General features: G+C 36.3%; 1 protein-coding gene across 1 annotated transcript; it reads right to left on the bottom strand.

Annotated features, from left to right (window-relative positions):
* Nucleotides 1–333: 333 nt before the first annotated feature.
* LOC132101461 (partitioning defective 6 homolog alpha-like) lies at nucleotides 334–25,303 on the bottom strand. The gene is made up of 3 exons (XM_059506450.1): nucleotides 25,057–25,303; nucleotides 21,647–21,869; nucleotides 334–1,405 (listed from the first exon to the last, which is right to left on the bottom strand). The coding sequence occupies exons 1-3, from the start codon at nucleotides 25,117–25,119 to the stop codon at nucleotides 531–533; spliced, it is 1,161 nt and encodes a 386-aa protein (XP_059362433.1). The 5' UTR covers nucleotides 25,120–25,303; the 3' UTR covers nucleotides 334–530.

Here is a 25,303-nt window from a genome sequence, read left to right as displayed (position 1 = left end):
TTTTGAGTTTGAGAAAGCACGATCAGCATCAGAATGAGAGGAGATGAGCAAACAAGCATAATCAACACTGATCGGATCCGGTTTAACACTCATATTTTCCTCCACCTCCTCCTCATCATCATCTTCCATCATCATTACCATCATCATCAATGCACGAGGCATCATAAAAAGTGAGAATGAATCCAAAACATGCCACGCATCATTTCCACAGAGGCAATGTGTTTGTCTCTCACATCCTCTGAGGTGCAGGTGTTAACATTAGGCACCACAGTAGTAGCCAGCACACATCTGAGGCAATAGAGATGAATATGGTTGATTTGTCCCCAAAATTCCATACGATGACAGCCTCATGCCCTCACACACAAGCTAGATTGTGCAATCTATGTGGATCGAGGGTCTTCATTCATTGGGGAAGAATGTGAATAGGGTGTTGTTTGCGAAAGTAATGGCTGAGAAATAATAGTTGATGATATAATAGTTCCTTCATTTTCTTATAAATGTGCATAAAAGGTTTCAAAACCTACTGTAGCTCACAACGTAATGAAGTTGCCATCCTCTCTCATGCTTTCTTGGCTACTGCTCATCTTGGTGGGGCTGCCGTTGTGTGTGGGTGTGGTCAAGGAGCTTAAAGAGCTGCTACTTGGCAAGGAAACACTTTGTGGGAGGGGCCTGTGTGCAAATGCACCCGACGACAGGGCGTTAGCGTGGCTGCCATTGCCATTAGTCATACGGTGTGGCATGTACGTCGACAGGTTGTCGTTCTCCAGGATGAGGTCAGGATCATCGTCACTGTCACCCTCAGCCACACTGTTGCTGTTGCTGTATTGGCTGGCATTCTGTGAGGCGGGACTGGGGGCGGAGTCATGAGAGGGGGCGGAGCCTACCGAACCAGCGGAACTGTTACCAGCTGATGTTTTACTCGCATGGTGCATCGTGTTGTTCCGCTGATTTGCAGGTTTCACTGTCACGATGAGGTTGTGGCTGTTAGCCACCATCATGTCAGTGACCTGGTCCAGTGATTTACCTGCCACATCGATACCATTCACCTCAAGAATCTCGTCGTTGACTCCCAGCAATCCTGTGCTCTCTGCTAAACCGCCTTTTACAAGGCGGGAGATGAAAACACCGGGAACTTTCTCTACACCTTGCGGGGTGACACGGACGCTGACGCCGTCTCGGATGTAAAAGCCGAGGGGTTTGTTGGTGCCGTGCTTGTGCAGACGGACACGGAGATGCGTATCGGGTAAGATGTCCACATCTATGATAGAAGAGATCTGCCGGAAATCCTGCGGAAGGCCGATGAGCAGCGCTGGTTTGGACTTCTGCTTTGGTTGATGTAGACCAGCTAGGCCCTTTTTTCTTCTCTGAAGTGAGCCTGTTGGGAAGGGCACGGGGTCATCTACATCTGAGGAGAGAGAGACAGAGAGAAACTATAGTTATTTATATTTATATAGATAGAGGGGGAAAAACTGTTTTGTGTGTATACAGTATGTGTTGAATAATTACCCTAAAATTAGTCATATATATGAATATTTGCAGAAAAAGAAAAGATGAAACCATTGATAATACAAATATGTGTGCATCAGCAGTCAAAGGTTTGGAATGCATTAAGTTTATACAAATATTTTTGATAGTCTCTAATGAAACACCAAGGCTCCCATGATCCTTCAGAAATCATTCTAATTTGCTGATTTGATGCTCACAAAACATTTCTTACGAATATCAAATACATTTGTGCCGCTTAATATGTTTGCCAAAACATATTATATATATAAATATATATATATATATTTTTTTTCTTTTTTTTTTTTCAGTATTCTTCGATGAAAAGTACGTTTCAGCATTTAATTGAAATGGAAATCTTTTGTAACATTCATCTTAGCCTCTAATGTCACTTTTGATTAATTGAATGCATTCTTGCCTTAAAAAAAACAAAAAAAAAAACACTTTCAAATAAAAAAATATACAGACCCACCAATACATATATTACACTGCAGTCCTAGAAAATGTATATATATATATATATATATATATATATATATAATAAACTGATATTGAATATAGAGAGGGAACCTCATTTTGCTTCCCAGACAACATTTAAGGTGTCCTTAAGATTCAGGTGAACAAGACTGAGATGTGTTTCTTTCATCTCCTTCCATCCAATTCCTCCTGTTTACTGGCTTCATAAAAGACAGACTCTCCACCTCACAACTCCAAAATCTGTCCACTAAATTTAGAATGATCTACTGTATACAACGTAGTGCAGTTTATCACTGGCATAAAATACTGTTCCCTGTTACCAAAAATGATTTCAAGGAGATACAAAGCGCCTTGCTGTGTGATTCACCATCTGTCCTACCAGTATCACATCACCATGACCTCATTTATAAAATTGATCCCCGTAAATCAAATTTAGATTTATTATTTTCAATGTTCTCTGACAGAATTCAATAGGACATTGATTGCTGAATGTTTATATCGAGCAATAAGGTTGGGAAAAACAGAAGAGACCCGATTGTAATAAAACCAAGAGGCAGGAATGGATGGATGGATGAACAAACAAGGATTGTAATAAATCTGTCCAAGGCACTTGCAATAGGTCAAGGGTCACGAGACGGAATCAGATTAAAAGGCAGATTAATCAAAGCCTCTCTCACAGCACATTATATTCACTGTATAGAAGATCCAAACAATCACAGCTGATAATGTCTGACTAGAAAAAGGAAAAAACAAGACTTGCTTTAGCTGATGAGCAGGTAACGGAGAACAGAGAGCCCTTCTGACAGGAATCTGGTGGGAGGTAACATGCGTCAGCAGGGAGAATGTTTTTGGTTATTTTTAAACTGCGGCAAGGGTTTTATGCGTGGGTCTTCATGGAGAAGTCTTTATGATTATGAGAGCACAGCCTTTTGAGAGCAGGAACTTATCAACACTTTCTCTTCAGTCTGCTGACTATCATTAAACTGTGCGCGGTTTCTTCAGTGTGCACATCTAATTCTATAGTTTAATTTAAAAAAAACATTCTTCATTTTTACATTTTCAGAAGATTTCGGGGTGTTCTGAGTGGTTGCCAGGGTATTGTTATACGGTTATACTAAGGTTGCTAGGTGGTTATTTACTTGGCCAAGTCAAAAGAGCTCACCGGCAAGTGTGTATATGTGTGTTTATCCGAATTGCAATTTCAATTAATGTAAATAAAATATTGCAAAAAAATAAATAAATTGTGAAAAAGGCAGTGGTTAGATCCAATGTTTTCAAGAGAAGCAAATCATCACTTTCTTGGAAAACTGCTGCAAAATAGAAATGAAACTAGCTTTTTGTAAAAGAACAATAAAGAAATAAAAATAAAATACATAAAACAATTATGTGAGGTTTATAGCTCACAGACAAATGCATACATTAAAGTCTTAGATAAAAATGGTTATCCACCTTATGTGAGCGAATTTACATCTTATGTGTTAATTTAAAAATTTATTTGTATGTTGGTGTTTCCATCCAGCTTTTCAACATCCTAACATATATATAGAACAGTAGTATTTTTGTTTAGTCATATATACATTATTTTAATTGTACTTAAGTTTTACTTAGTAATTTTGTTATTTGCTTGTCTTTTTTACACTTATATTCAGCTTATATGATCTTTTATCTATCTTTTATTTATTGTATCGAAGTAATTGTAGTACTTCAACTATAATATTTTGTTTGCTAATTGTTTACTTTTTTAGGTTTTTCATATTATATTTACATTTTTCTTTTCAGCTTTATTTTTTCCGTTTTTGTTTTAGTTTCAGTTAAGAATAACAACACTGGTGGATGGAAACCTGGCTAGTGATATTCTTCTCCCACGCTATGGAGTAAGTACCTTCCAGTTCCTTTATTCATCTCTCAGGCATAAATCATGAATCTGACCACACAGAAAAGTAATAGCAAACCTCTCCTCAACAAGCTACATAATCCATAGCATGGACGGTGTACAAACTTTACCTTAATAATAGCAATGCAAATCTTGGTAGAACAAAATGCATATCTCACAAATCTCCAACATCTGAAAATGTGTTTCCTGCTTCAATAGTATTTCAAACCATCTGTGCCATCTGAAAGAAAAGGCCCAGCATGCACCTCAAGAGGAGATCACATGTTGGGGATTATATTAATTAGTAGTTTGACTACAGGACCAGGTTTGTCTTAAGATCCACAAACGGTAGATTACCAGCCCACATCTAATTAATAACCATCGCATGTGGACGGGGTGATGGGCGGTGAACTCTGACCTCATATGGAGAGATATGGTGAGCAGAAGAAGACACTACAGAAGGCAACAACAATAGAGATGCACAAACCATTGTCTGTGTTTGTGTGACCTCATATTTAATCTGCATGAATGTGTAAATATTTATCCAGAGCACAGACGGTATTGTCCATTGACTGTCTATGTGTGGGTGTGCATATAAAGACTGAACGTAGCTTATATAGTATGCAACACACAACATCCCTTTCCCTGTCTCACAACATTAGTCTGGTGTCTGGACCCCTACAGAGATCAGGACAGCCTCTGTTATTAAACCTGCTCACGGGCTGGAGAGCGAGATGGGGTGCCCAGGGAGGGTGAGTGGGAGGCAGAGAAGGATCCTGGCAGACAGGCGGGTCAGAGATGGGCGTAACGGACTGGCCTTAGGCTTTACAGCAGGCAATACCAACTCCCAACCCTGCCCCCAAAATGATCATTACGGTTAAGACTTACAGCTAAAAGTGCTAATTTCTGTGGGTGGTGCATGTACATGAGGTCTGGGAATTGTATCTCATAATAATTACTTATTAGTTAAATGACGTGATGCATTGAGCTCTCAAGGATGATTAAAAGACATGTTTTGAACACCTGTCCGTGCTGTGATGTCCGATTCACTAACAAATGACTCCCATGAACCAGTTCTTTTAATGAGTCAGTCAAAAAGATTATATAGCAGTTTGAATCAGAGATACTGAGTGAGTGCCTCGCATTACTGCAATACTGTATGTATAGTTTTAGTTGGGTTTAGATTGTGATGCACATTAACTCTGAGTCGGGTGAGTATAACAGCATTACCGAACCGTTTATAACATTATACTAGTCTGAATGAGAAAGCAGCTAGTATTACCAATAACCATGTGCAGTTTAGACAGGAGACAAAGACATCTCCCTCAGCTTTTCTCTCATGCAATACCAGAAAAAGAGTATTTGTCTCATTTAGAATGAATCTCACGTCTGAACCATAGTGGATAGAAAGGTGCAGCAATAAACCAGAACCTAAACACTAGAATGCAGCGAAAGTTTTTCACAAGCACCAACTCACCTGAAAAATACAATAAAAATATCAAAACTCATCCCAGGTGTCTGAGGCCTGCAGGCACAGACTGAGCAGAGCTTTGTGAACATTGCTCTCTGGATTACAAAGATACAGAGAGACTTGAGATTCTTCCTCAGGGGCAGCGCACACAGAAACATCTGTCTGCCGACGAGATGCTTAGTATCTAAACACACTTTATGGCCAAGTTCACACAGGTGTCCTAGTAAAGGAACAATCATAGGTTAATCCTTTTAAATATGGACATGTTAAATTATATTTTATGTTTTTTGTCTATATTTGTTGTATTGAGTCCATTTGCATTAAACAGACTCAGAGACTCAGAGTTCATGACAATGTACTGTATATGGTCGTGTCAAATCGGCAGTCTGTGAGATCGGCGATACATGATATTATCATGCTAATTTATTTAATTATTCACTAAGTTTCATAGCCAGAGAGTGAACCAACTCCAGGGTAAGGCTAGAAGCATATTTTAATCTGACTGAATTTTAATTTAACATGATAACAATTTAATAAAAACATTGCAAGTTATTTTAAGTTTAATTTTAATGCTTACCTTTCGTCAGTTATTCAAACAGCAGCTACAGAAAATCCACAAAAACATTATTACATCATTAAAAAACATAATTACTGATGGTCTAGCACAAGATAATGCACTTAAAAAAATACTCCTGTTATAATCAGTGAAGATATTTACTCTGTTTGATTAATACATCTCTTATACTTATATTGCACGTTCATCTGCACTTTTTGTTTATGAAGGGAGAATTCATGAGAGAGCAAAATTCGGTCAGGAAGCTTGCGCACTAAACAAAACATCTCCAATTACTGTCGCAACCTCAGTTCCCTGAGAACGGGAGCGAGACATTGCGAAGATCGCGGTGGGAACTCTCCTACCCTCATCACGATCTTAGCAATGTAGAGTGAATGCCTGATAGGGAACTCCAGTGTTTAAGTGATGACTCCTCTGAATGTCTCTGACTGGCCATTGATTTCTTAAATTCAACGGAACAACCCGCCAAAATAAAAGCCTGCTGATTTTAAGTTTGAATATGATGAAAACGCTTTTGTTTATTTATTTTTAGACGCTTTTTTTCCAAAGCGACTTAAAATTGGGGAATACATAAAGCGATTCTTCTTAAAAAGGCAAACAAACAAAGTAGTAGTAAATATTAGCATTTTATTTTACGTTTATTTACTATGAAATAAATGCATTTGTATTTAATACTAGGACTGCTTTTTATTTTTAATAATATTATCACACACTATTATTTAGTTTATATTAAAACTATTATTAATTCATTTTTTATAGTTGCATTTAATGGGTCACGCTATATGCAGTGTGAGGACCAAACCAAATCTCCAGGTTCTCTTCTGAGAACCAGTCTGAAAAAAATGTGTGCACCCCTGCTAATAATAATAATAATCATCTTGGTATCAGCCAAAGGCAATATCTCTGACTATCGTCGATACACGATTTTGTCTATCGGTACAAACCTACTGTATGGTGTCAATAGTACATTCAGAAAACAACACTGTGGTATAAGAACAGTTCAACAAAACCTAAATTCTTCTCAAACCACTATAAGAATCATTATTTCCTCTTCGGTTCCTTAGTGAAGAATATTATTGTGGAACAGGATAGCTTATTGACTGATACTACCTCCGGCAGTGTGTTATGCTAGTATAGGAGAGCTTATTTACCCAGCGTTAACACCTAATAATGTAGTGTTATGGCAAGGCTGGACAGCTTATTGACTGCGACCCTACACAGCACATCGCTAGGTTATTAGCGGAGTCATATATCATGCTGAGTGTGGAGCCAGTGTCTCTCACCAGCAGAGAATGGCTGCTGTGTTTCTGACGAGGTGCTGATGTGATACTGGCCCTGCATTGAGAGACAATATATCTTATATGTCACTGATGGAGTTTTGGTTCCTTGCCACTGTTGCCTTTGGCTTGCGTATTTGGGGACACTTCATTTCTGGCAATATTGTCAACTTGATTGCAGAGATGCTATTTGAACTATTTGACAATGACATCAATGTATTTATGCCAAATGTGATTAGGATATTAAGTAAAGATCATATTCCATGAAGATATTTTGTACATTTCCTACCATAAATATATTGAAACGTTATATTTGATAAGTAATATGCATTGCTAAGGACTTCATTTAGACCGCTTTAAAAGCTGTCTTCTAGCACCCTCAGATTCCAGATTTTCACATTTTTATCCTTATGCAAATGTACAGCTGTCAAACGTTTAAATTATTAGTCAAAGTAATGATATATCAATTTATGGAATCATTTATTCAATTCTTATTAATATATTAATGCAGTATATTAATATTAAATGATCTGTATGATTTAATATTAATATATTCAATTCATATATTAATTAGGATTAATATATTCTCGAATTTCACTTTTAAAAATCTGAATGAACCCTGATAAACACACACACACACACACACACACAATTAATTTACTACATAAATTATTATAGCCTATATATTATACTGTATGCCAGTTAAATAAATAAAATATTAGACGTTATTAAGACTGAAAGACAGATATATAGATTTGTTTATATTTATTTAGATAAATAATGTATTAATCAAGCAGAAAGAAAGAAAGAAAGAAAGAAAGATTAAATTGATAGCCCTAGTCCCTTCCCAAACCTCTACAAAATGTGATCTGGTCTTCAGTGCTGCCACTCTGTTAGGACTTTGGACAATGTTGTCTCTGTCAGTCTCTCTGTAGACTGCAGGCAGGTATAAAGAACAGGTGGACAAGCTTGTCCAGATGAAAAAGACAGAGTGGCAGCTGGAGAGCAGCTGGAGAGCAGAGAAGAGCAGACACCTGATGCTGTTAGAGGAAGTTAGAGGAAGTCAGGTGACATTGCCACATCACAGGTGTGTTCACATGGATCTCTGTCTGGATCTTATTACCTTCATGGCCTAGTGACCGAGAAGCATCCCTTTCCATTTGTGCTAAAAAGACAACCTACATTTGGATTTTTAACATTTTTACTAATCTAAATATATTTTTAAGTGCTTGATGGTCGGTGGATGAGTAGCTGCTTTATATATAAGCTTAAAGTGCATTTAAGACCTTTTTCTGCTAAGTACAGCAAAACTAAAACCGACTCAACAAACAAACCTCTACATGTACTGACAATTCGGCATTGTTTTGTATATGATTGCAGTGTGACGACTGTGACCTGTTAATACGGGCACTAAAATGAATACGCTCCACTCGCCAGAGTGAAAAAGACCTAGTGTTATCACCTAATGTGAATCTCAGATGGAGGATGTTTGTCTAGTTCTGCATCTGTCTCATGTACTTCCACCTCATCTCTCAACATTTGTGCTTATGGATTTGTTTGGGTGTGGCTGTCTGGAGTTCACACACACACACACACACACACACACACAGCTCTGACTGTCTGACCTCATCCTCTGTTACAACCATCTGGAGACAAAGCCTCAGCCATATTTTCACCACAACAACGGCAATCCCCACTGCCACACGTGCACAAGATCCATTCAAACTTAGCACTGAACACTGAGATATTGGTTATAATTAGGGATATAGAATATGGTTATGCAGAATATGTGCTTTGTAAGTACTAATAACAGTCAATATGATAATAATAGGCATACTAATGAGCTATTAGTTAATAATGGGAATTACCACATTTCTTATTATTATCAATATATAAACCGTTATCCTGATTAATATATTTTTGGAAATGGTTATACTTTTTTTCGGCATTCTTTAAAGAATAGAACATTCAAGAGAACATTTATTTGAAAAATGTATCTTTTAAGAAAATTATACATCTTTACTGTCACTTTTGAAAGAGCTTAAAGATCTTAAAGAGCTATTGCTGAAGAACAAAAAATTAATTTATTTTAAAAAATGGTAATGGTGATTAGCATTGGTAATGTATCTCTTTACTTTCTGAATGGTAGTGTATATCCTGCAATAAATGAGTTTTGACGGCAAGAGTGCAGTTTATTAATGTCAGTGCACTGATGTCTATGGGACTAATGTTTTTTTCTGTTGGGATTACTTCATAGGCTGATGAGAGCTGGTTGCTAATCCCAAATGAATAATACTTTTACACACACACACACACACACACTTTTATACACACAAACACAGCTCACATCTATTTGAAAAGTTTTTATACATCTTGAGAGCGGAGCATATTAAACTGATAGTTCACTCCAATTCTGTCATCATTTTCTCACCCTCATGTATTTTCAAGCTCATATGACCTTTTTTCTCTTCTGTGGAACAGTAAAGGAAATGCTAGGCAGAATATAAAGTAACACAAAAGTAGCCTATACTGTATGACTCGTGCTACATTCCAAACCTTCCGTTATGCTGGTGTGTAACGAAAGTTTTGCCACTGAAAGTGACAAAAATGCCCATGTAGTGAATTCCTCCTCCTTCTGTTATCTGTTACATATTTCATTCTATTTTAGGCAATACATTATTTCTAGTGATGAGTTTAACAGTGCCTCTGCAGATACTTTAGTGACCTAAGAGAGTCCGAGTGAATTTATTGCTAACATAAAACAGATTTTTGATTTTAAAGTTTATGCTCAGCCAGACTAGCTAATATTATATTATATATATATATATATATATATATATATATATATATATATATATATATATATATATATATATATATATATATATATATAATTTTTTTTTCTGAAGTGTTACATGATCCTTTAGAAATCTGATATGCTGACTTGGTGCTCAAGCTCAAGTAACATTTCTGTTATGATGCTTAATATTTTTATGCAAATTTTTCAGGATTCTTCGATGAAAAGAAAGCTCAAAAGAACAGTATTAATATAAATCTTTTGTCAACATTACAAAAGGTCTTTACTGTCATTTTAGTGCATACTTACTAAATAGCAATAATCTTACCGACCCCAAGTTTTGAACAGTAGAGTATATTTACTGTACTTTAATATTTGATGTTGATTTGATAGACAACAGCTGTAAGTGTAAGTACACTAAAAATTACATCCAGTTGCAGTATGATTACATGTGGTTAAAAGAAATAAAATGAAAAATGCCCCTAAATATCTCACAAATATATTTTTGACCCTATTATGATGTCTACTTTTGTACTTTTTAGATTTTTGTTTTTAGCTTTTCACATTGACTTTAACTGTACAGCAGTATGTTCTCCTTTTGAGTTATAGAAGAAAGAATGTCGTACATGTTTGGACCAATAAATGATGAACTTATCCTGGTGGCAAAGCATAAATTTACACACTTTCTTTACAATATAATCAGAAATATGAGACTACAGATCTACACATACACAAAATTATCTGAATTTAAATGCTTGCCGATATGTTGCTACTCAAACTTAGTTCATTAAACAGTCAAATGAAGTTCTTCCAATTTAACCAAGTTCTTCCTATGTGCACTTCCTCCTTCAGGTGACTGATGAGGAAATACAGTTTCTTCCAAGTTCCTTTGCTATTTATGAGATCACAGTGACATAGAAAGATCCTCTTCTCATCTAATATGTTCTCTTGTAAACATTCTAGTGTGATGCTTAAAATGCTAAATGCGGTGTTGAATGGAAAGAATGATAAACAACTATTTAAAAATAAAGAGCTGGCGGGTAAAGCAAGCATTCTTTTTTACCTTGTACTGTCGAAGACTGCACACACCCTAATATTTAAAACATTTCTGTGCATGTTTTTGCTTTTTATCAGAATGCATATTTCTAGGAGAATACGGAATGCCTTTCAGTCATAAATTTGTCACAAATGGCCCTATAAATAAATGTAAAAACAACATGTCATCCAGGGAGTAGTGCATAAAGGCCACTATCAGAACCCAGTCTAACATTAGCCACAACCAGTTTAGCAAGTATGCAGTTAAAAATGGGAGCAATGTCATCTCAGTCACGGAATCTCCCGTGTTTCTCTTGCACTATGCAGTGCCTTCCATTTATATGGCTGTCATGGTGGCTGGCTGGATAATAGTGCACCTGTGGAGCAGACCAGTCGGTCCAACTCAGACCTGCCTTCTTTCTTTCATTTGATCTGAGTGTCCTGGCAATATACTGGCCACTGACCTGTCGGCCAACAGTCAAGCAGATGTGCACTGAAAATATCAAATGTAAACATTGGAGTTATCATCTCTCATGACTGCATGCGCAATTTAACAACTTTAAATGAAATTTAGATTTGGTTTTTGAAGTGAATGAAAGCTCTGACTATGATTTCCTTTTCCTCATATTGTTTCTTTCTTCCGTGGAACACAATAGGGAATTTTTGAAGTATGCCCGGGACACGCTTTTCAATATAATGAAAGAGAATGGGGAATGGGACTGTCAAGCTCCAAAAGAGACAAAAAAAGCTATACAATATAGGAGAAACCGACGAAAATTTAAGTCATTATTCACATACAAACACAAAATCTATCAGTTCTGCTTGGTGCGTTTATGAGAGTTTGTGAGAGAAACAGCAATGATTCATTCACTAATCAGACAATTCTTAATCAAATCTTTTTAATGAAAATCTGCTGAATGATTATTTCACTAATTAGACAAATTCAGTTCAACATCATATATATATAGGATTTTTTGATGAATAGATCAAAGTTTAAAAACATTCATTTTTTAAATATTTTTTTAATGATATTAAAAGTCTTTACGGCTTCTTTTGATCAATATATTGTACTCTTGTTGAATGAAAGTATATTTTTTTTAAAAATCACATGCCTTTTAAAAGTCTTTTATTATAGTGAATGATTCGCACAGACCACTTTCATGGTGCTTTTTTTGTTGTTGTAATAAGTGACATCAATGGTGCAATGCACTGATGCAGTACTTTAAAATCATTTTTAAACACGAATGAGACTGTCAATATTAATGATATTTTCCCTCTTTTTTCTACACATAAAGCTATCCTATATCTTCAGAAGTCTTGTAACATAGCACACAAATCAGATGGTCTAGTGCTATTTGGACCTTTTTAAAGCTTGACAACTGGGATCACTATGAACTGTCCTTGAACAGAAAGAGCTTCAAAATGTCTCCTTTTGTTTTGTTTTTTTTCATGGAAAAAAATAGCAATATTCAGGTTTGGAACAACATGAGGGTGAGAAAATAAAGACAGAACTTTCACTTGGGTGAACTTCCTTTAAAATGTCCTTACAAATGGGAAACAAAGACAATGTGATAAGAATGAAACTGAAAACTTGTTACAATATCTTTCTTTCCACTTGATCTTTATTTGCCTTCCTTTTCTTTCTTTCATCTGTCCTTCCCAGCACAGTGCAAATGGATTATTTCTGATGGTAACTGTTGGGATGATGTTTCCATATCATCCAAAATGTCAAAACAAAAACAGCATGGAAGGCGCATGTCACATTGTCATGCCATCCAGATAACCCTGTGTACTATACATAGCATTGCATAGACAAGTGCAGGCATGAAAATATACACACACACACACACACACACACACACACAGAGAGAGAGAGAGAGAGAGAGAGGGGACTTAGGGTGCACAACAGCTGCTGAATCCTCAGATCATTGTGCACAGAATGGGCATGTGGGGAAATATCCTTCCCATTCTTCCACATCCTGCGAAAACCAGCAATACAGCCAATGGGATTTACACCTGCCTGCCACATATGATATTCCTCACTTATTAGCTGAGGACACAATGCCACACACTGACTTATTCAACCAAGGTGATTGAGAAAAGGTGGAGAGAGAATGTTATTTTGCTTCAAGGGGGTTTCTGCCTATAGACAATGTCAGTTACTAATAAGACACATTGTTTCTGTTGAATTCAATATAGTCACACACACACAAACACACATCGTGCCCTGCGCACTCTCGAGGCATGACAGCCACATAAAAAAACATCTCTAGGCTCTGGGGTCTCTCTTGAAGTGCCTGTCTTCTTATTAGCCTTGTGTTCTCAGCGTGGATAGAGAAAACCTAGAGAGCTACAAGAGATTTCTCTTGCTGTGTGAAGACTGCCACAGCTTTGAGGAGCCTGTATGCCATCTTCACAGACTCTGAAAGAGTCCAGATGTACTACTCAAAAAAATAAAAAATAAAATAAAATAAAATCACAATAATATTAATCACATCATGTGAGTAAAAGTCGGAGTACAAGCCATCTTGAAATTTCAAATATTCCAACTAATCATTTCTGTATGGGTATAACTGTACCTTTGGCACACGCTTTTATCTAAAACAGATTAAAAAGTACATTACAGTTCATATGTTCCCTGGGAATCAAACCCCCAACCATGATGTTGCAATCATCATGCCTTAAGGTCCAAAATTTTTGTATTCATTTTTTTGTATTTCGTCATCCAAACCTTGCACACAGTCAGACAGATCAAAACAAAGTGTTTGCTACGGATGTGAAAAACAGAAAAAAATTGAACCCAATCTGAATTTTTTTTTTTTTCTTATTTTTTGACGGCTAAAAATTTTCGAGGCCATGTGTAAATGTGTTTGACACAATGTGAGGCTGTATTTATTTTTTAACGTGCAAACATTTCAAACTCGAGTGTGAAAGGACCTTTAATGTCAGTACTGGAAGAGTTCAAAAACACAGAAACATTTAATCCCAAACAAATTTAACAAAATTGTAACACCTCAAATAAATAAAGAAACATAAAATGTAGCATGACAATGTTCATAACAATAACAAACCATCCACTCCACTAATCTAAATTTTTGTATACGTGCCATGCAAACAATAGAGGAATGTGTCTGTCTTTGTTCATTACATTCACCCATCATACCCGTTTACCCATAATCACATGCTTCATCGCTCATGGCTTGAGATAAACACTTCCTTGAAGCTGCTCGATGAACCTCGGCAAAGTATTAGAACAATTTTATATCGAGAGTTATGGCACGGCTTATTGTAAACCATGACAGATTTACAGCAGGTGAGATTATATATCGTACTCTGAATTCAAAATAGAAAAAAAAAAAAAACATAAAAATAAAAAGAAATTATGCTTTTCACCCCCAAAAGTTGCATGGCTGTGTGTGACTGGTCCCCATCTGCTCAGGGGACACCATTATCTGCTGGGATGAATGAGTGGATGGCCACTCAGTGAGATGAGCTCATACTAAAAGCCAGATCAATCTCTGTCTCAGTCTAAAAGCCCCAGTCAGAGAAATGCGGATGGGGTCGAGATCTGATTAGGGACCTCTGATAATCCCACCAGCTCACGGGATACATCACATCCTCGTGTCAATCAATCTATTCACAGCTAGTTACATTTATGTAAAATTTGTGTTTTTAATTTTATTTTGGTTTCTGTGTTTATATATGATTGTGTTACTGGGATTATTATAACATTTTACAAGACAATTCTGTAAAGCCAAATTCAATTAAAACTCTAATATCATAATTAATTTGCCTGAAGTTCAAATAAAGGCATTGTCAGACTATACTTGATATGAATGCCATGAGATAATTCAACCTTCAAATGAAAAACATTCATCTGTAATCATTTCATTTGTTATCATTTCTATCATTGTTATTCTAAACCTTTGACTTTTTGTTTTGTTGGTACACTTTAAAAATAGTGTGTATTTGTAATTTTACTGAAAAATACAGGTAAATACAAGTAAAAACTATGAATTACAGTACAATTTCTACAAGTCCTTTAAATGTCCTTACAAAAGAAAACAAAGACCATGTGATAAGAATCAATAATGTCTTTCTTTCTTTTGCCTTTCTTTTCATTCACTGTCAGTACACTGTAAATAAATGTAAATAAAATAAATAAAAAAGGCCTCTAACACTAGCTTTCTCTATTCTTTTTCTATTCGATCTACTTGTTTTCGTTTTGTTATATTATATTGTATTATATTATATATATATATATATATATATATATATATAACCTTGCTTGTGTACTGTTAGGCTAACCGAGACTTGGCATAGCACTTTTGTTTTTTTAATTACTTCTATTGTCACCATTTGTAAGTCGCTTTGGATAAAAGCATCTGCTAAATGACTAAATGTACAGTAAATGTAAAAACCTTTTAAAGGGTTAGTTTACCTGAGAATGAAAACTCGTCCATCTTCTACTCACCCTCGAAAAAAGTTGTTTCATTAATCCATTTAAAACATTTTAGGGTAATGATTTACATCTATATTTTTTTTTACTTACGACAATAGTTATTTATTTTTCATTGGCTCAAGTAAAAAAATATAGATGTGAATCATTACCCTATTTTTTTTTTTAAATTGGATGAATGAAACACTTTGCATCTTTGTTTTATTCGCACCAACATTAATTTATTTTAACATTTTGGAATAATGCAGTTATATAGCATACTTTTATTTAGTCTCACTGGTAAAGTGAGTGAGTTTTTTTTTTTTAAACCAAATTTAAAAACTAAGTCAAATACTCAATGTTGATTAAGTAACATCTTATTGAATATGTGTTGATTGTGTTGTTTGGACTGTAGAACTATGCAGTTGTTGCCTTTAATTTCATGTGGTTACAGTTAATGTTTTTTAATTTAAGGCCAGTTCTATGTAGTTTCAACCCAATTCAAAAACAAAAGCTAAGGGCTGATGTCTGTACCATCTATGTCTGTATTAAATGTAGGCTACTTACTGTGCAGATACTGCCGTTAATTTCAGATGGTTACGGTTATTGTTTTTTTAATAGCTAAAAGCTATTTAGGCCTATTACATTAAATACCAAATCTTGTTTATGCACACTTTCCTTCTTTCTTGTTAGTTGCTTAAAGATAAATAAAAAAAATCGGAAATTGGTATCAGAATCGGCCAGTTTGCTTGTAAAAAATCGGTATCAGAATCAGCCATGAAAAATCATGATCATGCATCCCTACCTAGGAGTAGAGTAGAAGATGGATGAATTTTCATTCTCGGGTGAACTAACCCTTTAAATGGTAACATGTCATTTATCTTCTATATCTGGAGTGAAAATAATTGAAATTTTATTATAAATTACTGTCAAATGTATGATCTTTGCAAGTAAAACTATGAATTTCAGTACTGGACAAGGTTTATGGACAAAATGACAGATACAATTTTTTTTTTTTTTAAGTAATCCATGTGACATACTGCATTCTGTATCCTCTGATGCTTCTGAAGAACAGAAAAACAACTCAAATAAAAATGTAAGCTATTTAAAATTTTGTAAGAAGAACCATTTAGATCAAGCCTATTTGCATTTTGCTTGTTGTCATTTATGATATTTATGACATTCAAAAGGATGAGAATTTACATTTCTAGTTAAACTATTCTTTATTTTATAAATCACAAACCCAGCTGTTTATATTTGCAGATATTATCCATATTAAATGTTCATCAGCACAGGCAGCGTTTTCTGTTCAAATGCGCAAGCATCATCATACTGACGCATTTAAAACCACATTCCTAAAAACATGTCCTGTCGGTTGTTCGTTCCTGCTCTTTTATTGACACAAACATGTCAATAATCAGATCTCACATTTGAACATAAACCTAAAATAAAGAGCTAATATACCTCAATAAACGAAATACGCAATCAAATCATGTCAGTATCCCACGGCCTCTTGAATAAACTCACAGTTATGGGGAAGTTTATGTGAAGCACCAGGCTGTAAAATTTACTTTAGTTATCTATCAACACTAATCAGAGGGAAAGAACGCAAGCATTTGTCACCCAGATGCTTTTATCATGATCTGAGGAGGGAGAGAGCCACAGATAAGTACATTACTAAAGACTGGAAAGTGTGTACGTGAAGGATATAAAACGAGCTCAGCTTATAATGATCAAAACAATGAACAACAGAAGGAATGGGAATTGTGAGTCCAGGCCACATTAATGCTAGATGCCAACACGATGCAAACCCCAGACTTTTAACACAGTCCCTCCACTCGGTGTCGAAATAACCAGTCAACAACAACAACAGGGGGAAAAAAAAGCTATTACAGCAGAAAAATGAAATTTCTCCCAAGGAGCAGATGAAGCTGTAATCGCCCACTGACAGCCCCCCCAAAACTTTACCCGGCTGCCACAGCGATAAGCCCTCTCTGGAAATGTGGCTTTCCTCCCCCTTCAAACAGGGCATGATTAAACAGATCCACACTGAAAAACCGGCTACCAGAAATCTGCAGCAGGGTTCCTGAGTACCGCAAAGAGAGCTGGTACAAGGACAAGGGGGGCTAATCTAAAGCCGCCTTGCTCTTTAAATAGAAAAATAGGCATTTACTAATACTCTTAGCCACAAACAGTGAGCATTTCATCACCGAACTTGTCCGCATGCACAAACACAAGGATTGTGAGGACAACACTTCTCTTCATAAACAAGATGTGAGCTGAGAGTCAGGGGCAAGTACTTCCTTAAGCATGCTATTTTTGTATAAATAACATCATTTCAACCTAAAAGTGAAAATTCTGTCATTATTTTCTCACCGTCATGTCCTCAGTATTGTGATTTTCTCTGTGAAGCACAAAATGAGAATTTAAGAATCTTTACGCAAGAATCTTTATTTCATACAGTGGGAGTTCATACTATGGCAGTTAAAGGGATAGTTCACCTAAAAATCGACAATTCTGTCATTAATTACTCATCCTCATGTCGTTCCAAATCTGTGAGACCCTGTTCATCTTCGGAACACAAATTAAGATATTTTTCATGAAATCTGAAATCTGAGAGAGCAATGCAACTGAAATGTTCCCAGACCCAGAAAGGCAAGTACATTGTTAAAATAGTCCATGTGACATGAATGCGTTGTGGTACTCTCGATAATTGTGGAGTATGGTGACAAGGAAGAGAAAAATTGTAGAATAAAGTCGTTATTTTTGTTTTCCTTGCGGACAAAGTATTCTCTTCGTTTCATCACAGACTATTTTAACAACGTTATACGTTTCTGGGCCAGGGAACATTTCAGTTGCATTGCTGTCTATGGAGGGCAGAAAGCTCTCAGATTTATTCAAAAATATCTTCCATTGGGTTCAAAAGATGAACGAAGGTCTTTTGGGTTTGGAACAACATTAGGGTGAGTAGTAGAGTAGTAGAGACAGAACTGATATTTATGAGCAGTTTCCAGGGAAGGGAGTCAGAAGTTGCATGGCCTTGTAGCACTATAATAGACCTTCTGGCTCTGAGTGAAGTCTGGCTCAGACATACAGATCTACTCTTAAATGGCAGTGTCAGTGTTCATGCTTTTTCAGTGTGTTCAAAGTTCCTTTAAGGCTAGTCACTTAACCCGGCGACCATATTTGTAACACCAGAATATCTTTTTTCTATATATGCTACTGTTTCAAAAGTTTGGAATATGTAAGACTTTGTTTTTGAAACAGATACTTAACTTTAGAAAGGATGTATAAAACTGATTACAAGAGACAGTCAAGGCATTAAGAAGATTTTCCACAAAAATATCAAGCAGCAAAACAGTTCTATTAATATATTCGAATACGAAATAGTTATTTGGAATTGTAAAAATAGGTGTAGATAGCGGTTTTCATTGTTGATGCATGTGGTTTCACACATCAGTTAAGACAATGGGCATAATCTCTGTGCTTGCAATAAAAAGCTGAAACTATTTGGTTGGCTGTTGAGTCACCTTTAGTCATTTGTCCTCACACTCTGGGAAATTGCATCATGCGCACACAACCCCACACATGTATACAGTAAACAAGCTGTATTAGTGTAATTATCAACAATTAACAATGAATAGTAACAACTAAGACTCTGATTTATTATGTAAGGGTGTGTATGAAGGTACGTTGGTTTAAAACTAAATAAGTATCGAGTTTCTCATTACAGAATTACTATGAACACATAATGAGATCCATCTATTATGCTAATTATGATTACATAATACAGGACTATTATTGCTGTCTCTTTCCCTCACAAATCACATCCATAAGAGGCTGCAGAAGCCAAAGTGGCGGAAACCACTGCAGGATGTAAGCATCTTATCCTTTCTTTCTACACTTTCTCTCTCCCTAATGTCATAAGAGGCAACCCTTCACACACACACACACACACACACACACACAGACAGACATAAAGGCATACACACGATGGCACTCTCCCATCTGAAACAACTAGTCTGTCCCAAAAAGAACTCACTTTGTGTAATTTATGTCAATGTCACTGGTTCCTGAAGTTCCCTTATACTACATTCAATGTTACTATTTACCTGTTAATTACAGTCAAACACCAGTACACACTACACACACTGTAAATGCATATACAGTATGAATAAATATAACACTCTATAGGATATATGTTCACATACAGGTGTAAGTTTAACACATGATGGGCCATCAATGACATCTCTAGATTCTCAGCTCCAAAATTAGCAGTGGCACTTTATAGATCATTTCCATCATAACTTCCACAAAAACTACATTACCCATCACTAGGCACACACAGAATCTGAACTAACAGATTTCTGAAGCCATGTTATATTATTTATATACCATTAAAATATTTATTCATATTATTAATTATCATTTTAACTTTAGTTTCAGTAATTTTGTTATGTGTTTGTCATGTGTATACATTTTTTTTTATTTATGTTTTGTATTTAATAATTCAACAAACTTATTTCTAATTATTTTAAGTTTAAGATTTACATTTTTAAGTGTAACTTTTTCCATTTAATATATAATTATTTCATTTCATTTTATTATTTTATTTATCATTATATATTATTATAAAATATTTTTTATAAAAAAAACAACAACAAAAAACAACACTGATTGGAAATGGCTGACATCTATAAAACTTTTACAACCCTTCTTACCCCATATGTGTTTTGTAATTAAACATTTTGGGTTATATGATTAATGCTTTCAGCTACTAATAAGAGTTTAGTATTTAAGATCCATGTAACGTGTTATGTTTACATCCTACTTCCATACATTTCCCTTAAAATCTGTTCAGAAAATGCTAATATTCCATCTGGGCTTACCTATCATCAAAAACTGTAGGAGCTAGTTGAAACTTGATGTTCGAATAATATAGTTAAAATTGTTCCCTTTTTGAGTCTTTTAAAACTCTGAACAATGGTGCTCAGTTCCTTTCATAGTGGATTAGAATGGGTGGCGTAAGCAAAAACAACAATGAAATAAAGGAAGAACTATTTGACAATGAGATTGCATTCCTAATAGCATTAGCGAAACATTTCCTCAGTGCTGTGGTTCAGATTTAATAAAACTCATTGAGTGTGACAAGGCATTAAGAGTGATGAAGAAACAGAAGGGAGAGCGGGAAGGTTGTGAAGATGACAGAAAGAGAATATAGACAAGGAAGGATGTCAAGAAAGCATCAAAGAGAGAGAGAAAGTGAGAGATGAGGGTGAAGGCTCATCACTCCTCCGCATTGTTATCAGACTCAGCACCTCGGGGCTGGCGCAGTGCCAGTACAGCCATGAAACAGAGATGGGCCCCGACTGGCACCATCTAACGCTGACACCCACCCATCATAACATCTCATCATAGCCCATAACGGCCCTCATCCTTGTGCACAACATTACACTACTAGAATGACTTTTAGATAGATAACTACATATGACAGCACAAGACGATACATCATTTTAATGGCTAACTCTCTCATACACACAAACACCTACATGCATCAGCTATGCTGCATCCCTTTTTCACATGTGCAAAAAAAAATGCCCCCCCCCTCCACGTCCTGGTTTCACATTGTTGAGATGAATGTTAAAGGTGAAGTGTGTGGTTTCTTTCTGCCTTAATTGAGAACCAAATTGTAAAAAAATTCAAACACTCAAACTCCTTTGGATGCATCAACAAAGATGAATTAAATTCATCAAAAGTGACACTGATAACATTTATAGTTTTAAAAGATTCTATTTCAAATAAATGTTGTTCTGTTGAACTTTCTGATCATTAAAGGAAAATCTATTGGGCAGCACAACTGTTTTCATTATTTATAATAATAAGAAATGTTTCTTGAGCAAATGTTTTTTTTTTTTTTTACAAAATTATTGTTTTTACTGTATTTTTGATCAGATAAATACACCTTTGGTGAGCATAAGAGACATTAAAAAGTTGCCGACTTCAACTATTGGTTCATGTGCATTGGTCATAAAAACGGGTAGCCCCTCCCCAAACTCAAACCATTGGCTCTTGCTGAGATCAGCCACAAAAAGCCGATTTCAATTCCATTTGGTAGTGTAGAATTGACACACTTCACCTTTAAGCTTTAAACAACATCAAACGCTGACCTTTTTGTGATGTACATGCAACATAACAACTTACCTCTCCTTTGAATGATAATCCGAAGCAGCGGATTGGCTGAGGACAGTGCTTTGTAGAAGTTGTCATCATTGTTGATTGGAAGCAGATCTCCATGGATGTCGGCATATCCCAGCAGCACGTCCACTCCGGGGATCCGGTGAATGGTCTGCAGCAGTTGGTAGAATTCCTGGAAGCCCCCGGCTCTGTTCCTCTTCAGGGCAAACCTTCGGTACTCGGCCTCAAACTGCAGGACAACCACAATCAAATTAAACTATGTCAATAAACACAAAACAGGCCTAGCACTTAGCTTTGTAGATCAATTATGACTTCAACAGATTATGACCTTGTAAGATATGTGAATGTGATCCATTTCTGTTTTTGTAAAAAACAGTGACTTCACACACAGATGTGTCTTTTCATGAAGAGTCTGCAGACACATTCAGTGCCAGTTCCTCGTACCAAATTCAAGTTTGCTCCTGCAGCTGTAGAGCTGTTTGATGTGGACTTGCAGCTCGGAGGAAGCCATTAAGGTAAAAAAAAGAGCATTGAGGAACAAAGGGAGGGTCAATCTAATCAAGTGCTACAGATAAAGGGAAAGATGAGAACAGTGGCATTAAAAAGCTGAGCTTCTCCAGACCGCACACACACACACACACACACACACACACACACACACTCTGAGCGGATGAGAAATTCATCCCTGGAGCTCAGCTAAACATATTGGACAAAATCTGTCAGATTGCTCAGTTTATGAGGAGGAACTGCATCCTGTATCCATGGAGAATTCCTTACATATGGAGATGGAGAATATGAGTGGGAAAATATACAAGGTCATATTGGAGATCATCTGAATATGGAGTCATTCAGTAGTTTTCTTAGGGCCATGTGCCCATTCACTAAAATAATATCAAAGGATTTTTCCTGTGGTTGATAAAAAAGAATCAAAGATGATGGTTCTTAAATTTGACAATAGAGGAAAGCAAATAGATCTTTTAGATGTGATAATCAGCGACATATTTGATTCAAAAGGTGTTTCCATTCTGTCATCTCTAATCCTGTACGTTTCTCTCCAATACTTTTTTGCAAAATTATTAATTCAACAGAGGAAAAAAAAGCATGTCTTTTTAATTATTATCAAAATAACTTGATTCCCCTCTAAAACATCTTTCCTTTTCAGCTGTCTTGTGACCAGTTTCACAATTCTTGAGGGATAAATCAGGTCTTACATTTTTTTTTTCTTGTTGAATATCCCGCTTCACTCAGAAATGTGATAAAATGTAAATCTGTCAATAAAAAGACTGGCGTTTTAGAGATAAAAATTTAAATAGTTTTGACAAATTTACTGTTCTTCACACACATTGATTGCATAACATATTTGAATATATACATTATCGTCCCAATTGAAAACATACAACATTACCCCCCCCCCTTTATAACAAGAATCAACACCTTATTCTATAAACATCTTATTTAGAAAAAATAAGAATAAAAAAAAAAAAAAACTGGAATAAAAAAAAAAAAAAAAGGAATGCTGTTGGACTGTGGGTCACCACGGTAACCACAGCAATACAGATAAAAAGGCCATACTTATCATACTTTACCAATGAAAACATGGCCTGTTGGAAAAAAAGACATCACTATGAACTGTATGAACTTTAAACTAAATGCTAACTAAAAATGTTTTTGCAATGAGTAAATGCTAGATAATATGAGACAGGATCCCATCAAGAGCTAGAAAAGTAGAAAAGAAAACATTTCCCTCCAATTTCCTCTCAGGAAGAAAAGAGTGTCACCAAACACACTGCACTGCCTGTTATGAAAACCAAAACCAATTCCAATTCAGGTGATTAAATTAGCCAGTTCATGCAAAAATATACATACAGGCCTGGAAATCTTACTAAACAGCTTTCTTTTGTTTACTGTTCTCCTCTTTCACACACATCTATGCACTGCCCACCCAACATTTCTCAAGAATGAAGGGATAATAAAACATATCCTGCACTGTTTGGCAGATTGTGTTTGAGGTTTTCCAATAAGCATACTGGGCACACTGACAAAAAAAAAAAAACCTCCAATACACCAGACACCAACAATAAGTGGTCTGTGTCTTTAGTAATTATAGAGACCATGAGAGACGTCATAAAATATATGAAATATTTTAAACATACATCAGTAGTTGCAGCTGTTAATATTCATTCATGCACCATCTGATGTCATGTAAAGAGTGTTTCCTCCCATAAATGAAGCCTTTTTTATGCATCTATGACCTCAGATGAACAGATTTATCACGATTTATCACGACATTTTAATTTAGACAATTGTCGAGTACTATTACACAACAGTTCTCAACCAGGAGGCAGGAGATGACTGGGGGCCACAGCAAACCTGGAAAATAATGTAAATTAATAACAGTATTTTATATATTCCATAAATAAATACAAGGTTTAAAATATTTTATCGGGTAGGAGTTGGAAGTTAAAATATTGTAAAAATCCTTTTCAATTCCTATCCAATAAATCAAGGACAACTTGGAAAATCCACAGGGCCTTTGAATAGTGTTGTAGACAATGGGGGCCCTAGAGTCATAAAGGTTGAGAACCACTATAAAAAATTTGGTGATATTTAGATTAACAGCACATTTCAGTGTTCTTGTAGCGAGATAAAAAAAATCTGGAGTGGTATTGGAGCTGGCTAATAGCAGAAAGGGGCTGCTACAATCCACTCACAGTAGTTGATCCAGTCCGGCTTTTGGTGTGCATTGCATAGTGACACTCAAACCTTGATGCTTTGGCTTCTTTTGGAACTATTTTCACCCGCAGATAAGAAATACATTAACTGGTCAATCTTCACTAGCAATGAACATCAACAAGGTTATAATTAACTGTGGCCTCGTGCCAGCTGTATTCCAAACAAATGCACTTTTCCTTTTGTATAATTGTTTATTAATACCTGCTTAGTATATTGCTTACTATGTAGTAGCCTACACGGCTCTGCTAATATGATTAATGCCTCTCAGATGCATCATTAGGATCTGATTCTTCCTAGACCGCGGGATTCGGGTTTTGTTGTTGGTATGTAACATGCATAATTGATCAACAGGGCCCAATCGCCTCATTGCGCACGTCTGTCTATCGCTAGGATCCTTCACACTGCACCAGAAGCCCGTATCACATCACACGGACCGGACAGAGACCTGCTGTCATAATGATCCCAGCCAAGCGCGCTCGTCTCGCGCCTCGTAGTCTGACACGTACAGCGCCATCAGCGTTTCTATCTATGGTTGGATTAGTACACAAACCCCAACACTGATGGGTTGGATTGAAAACCCTCCAATTACGGACGCGCTCCCGCGGACAGCTGCGTAAACAGAAGTGTTTACACACACACGCTGTCAAACGCAGCCTAATACAACATTTATGGGATTCACTTACTTTGCTCTTCACCTCCACCACGCTCTCCTCGTTTTTCAGCGGCGTCCTGTGATGCCGTGACATGTTTGCGGTTTATATATATTCCCACGGCAGTATCGCACGAGATCCCCCTAGATACAGGAGTCAGCAGCCAGAGATCGTGTGCGCAGCATGAGCGAGCTGGCAGTCGCGATCCGCAGTACTGCTTCACAGGCACGGAATGATTTGTTTAGAGCCGTTCTCCCGGCGGTGGGCGGGGCCAGGCAGG

The sequence above is a fragment of the Carassius carassius genome, chromosome 23, assembly GCF_963082965.1.
Source record: "Carassius carassius chromosome 23, fCarCar2.1, whole genome shotgun sequence".
NCBI classification, from domain to species: domain Eukaryota; kingdom Metazoa; phylum Chordata; class Actinopteri; order Cypriniformes; family Cyprinidae; genus Carassius; species Carassius carassius.
The sequence above is the reverse complement of the archived record's forward strand: the minus strand, read 5'-3'. Positions and strand labels throughout refer to the sequence as shown.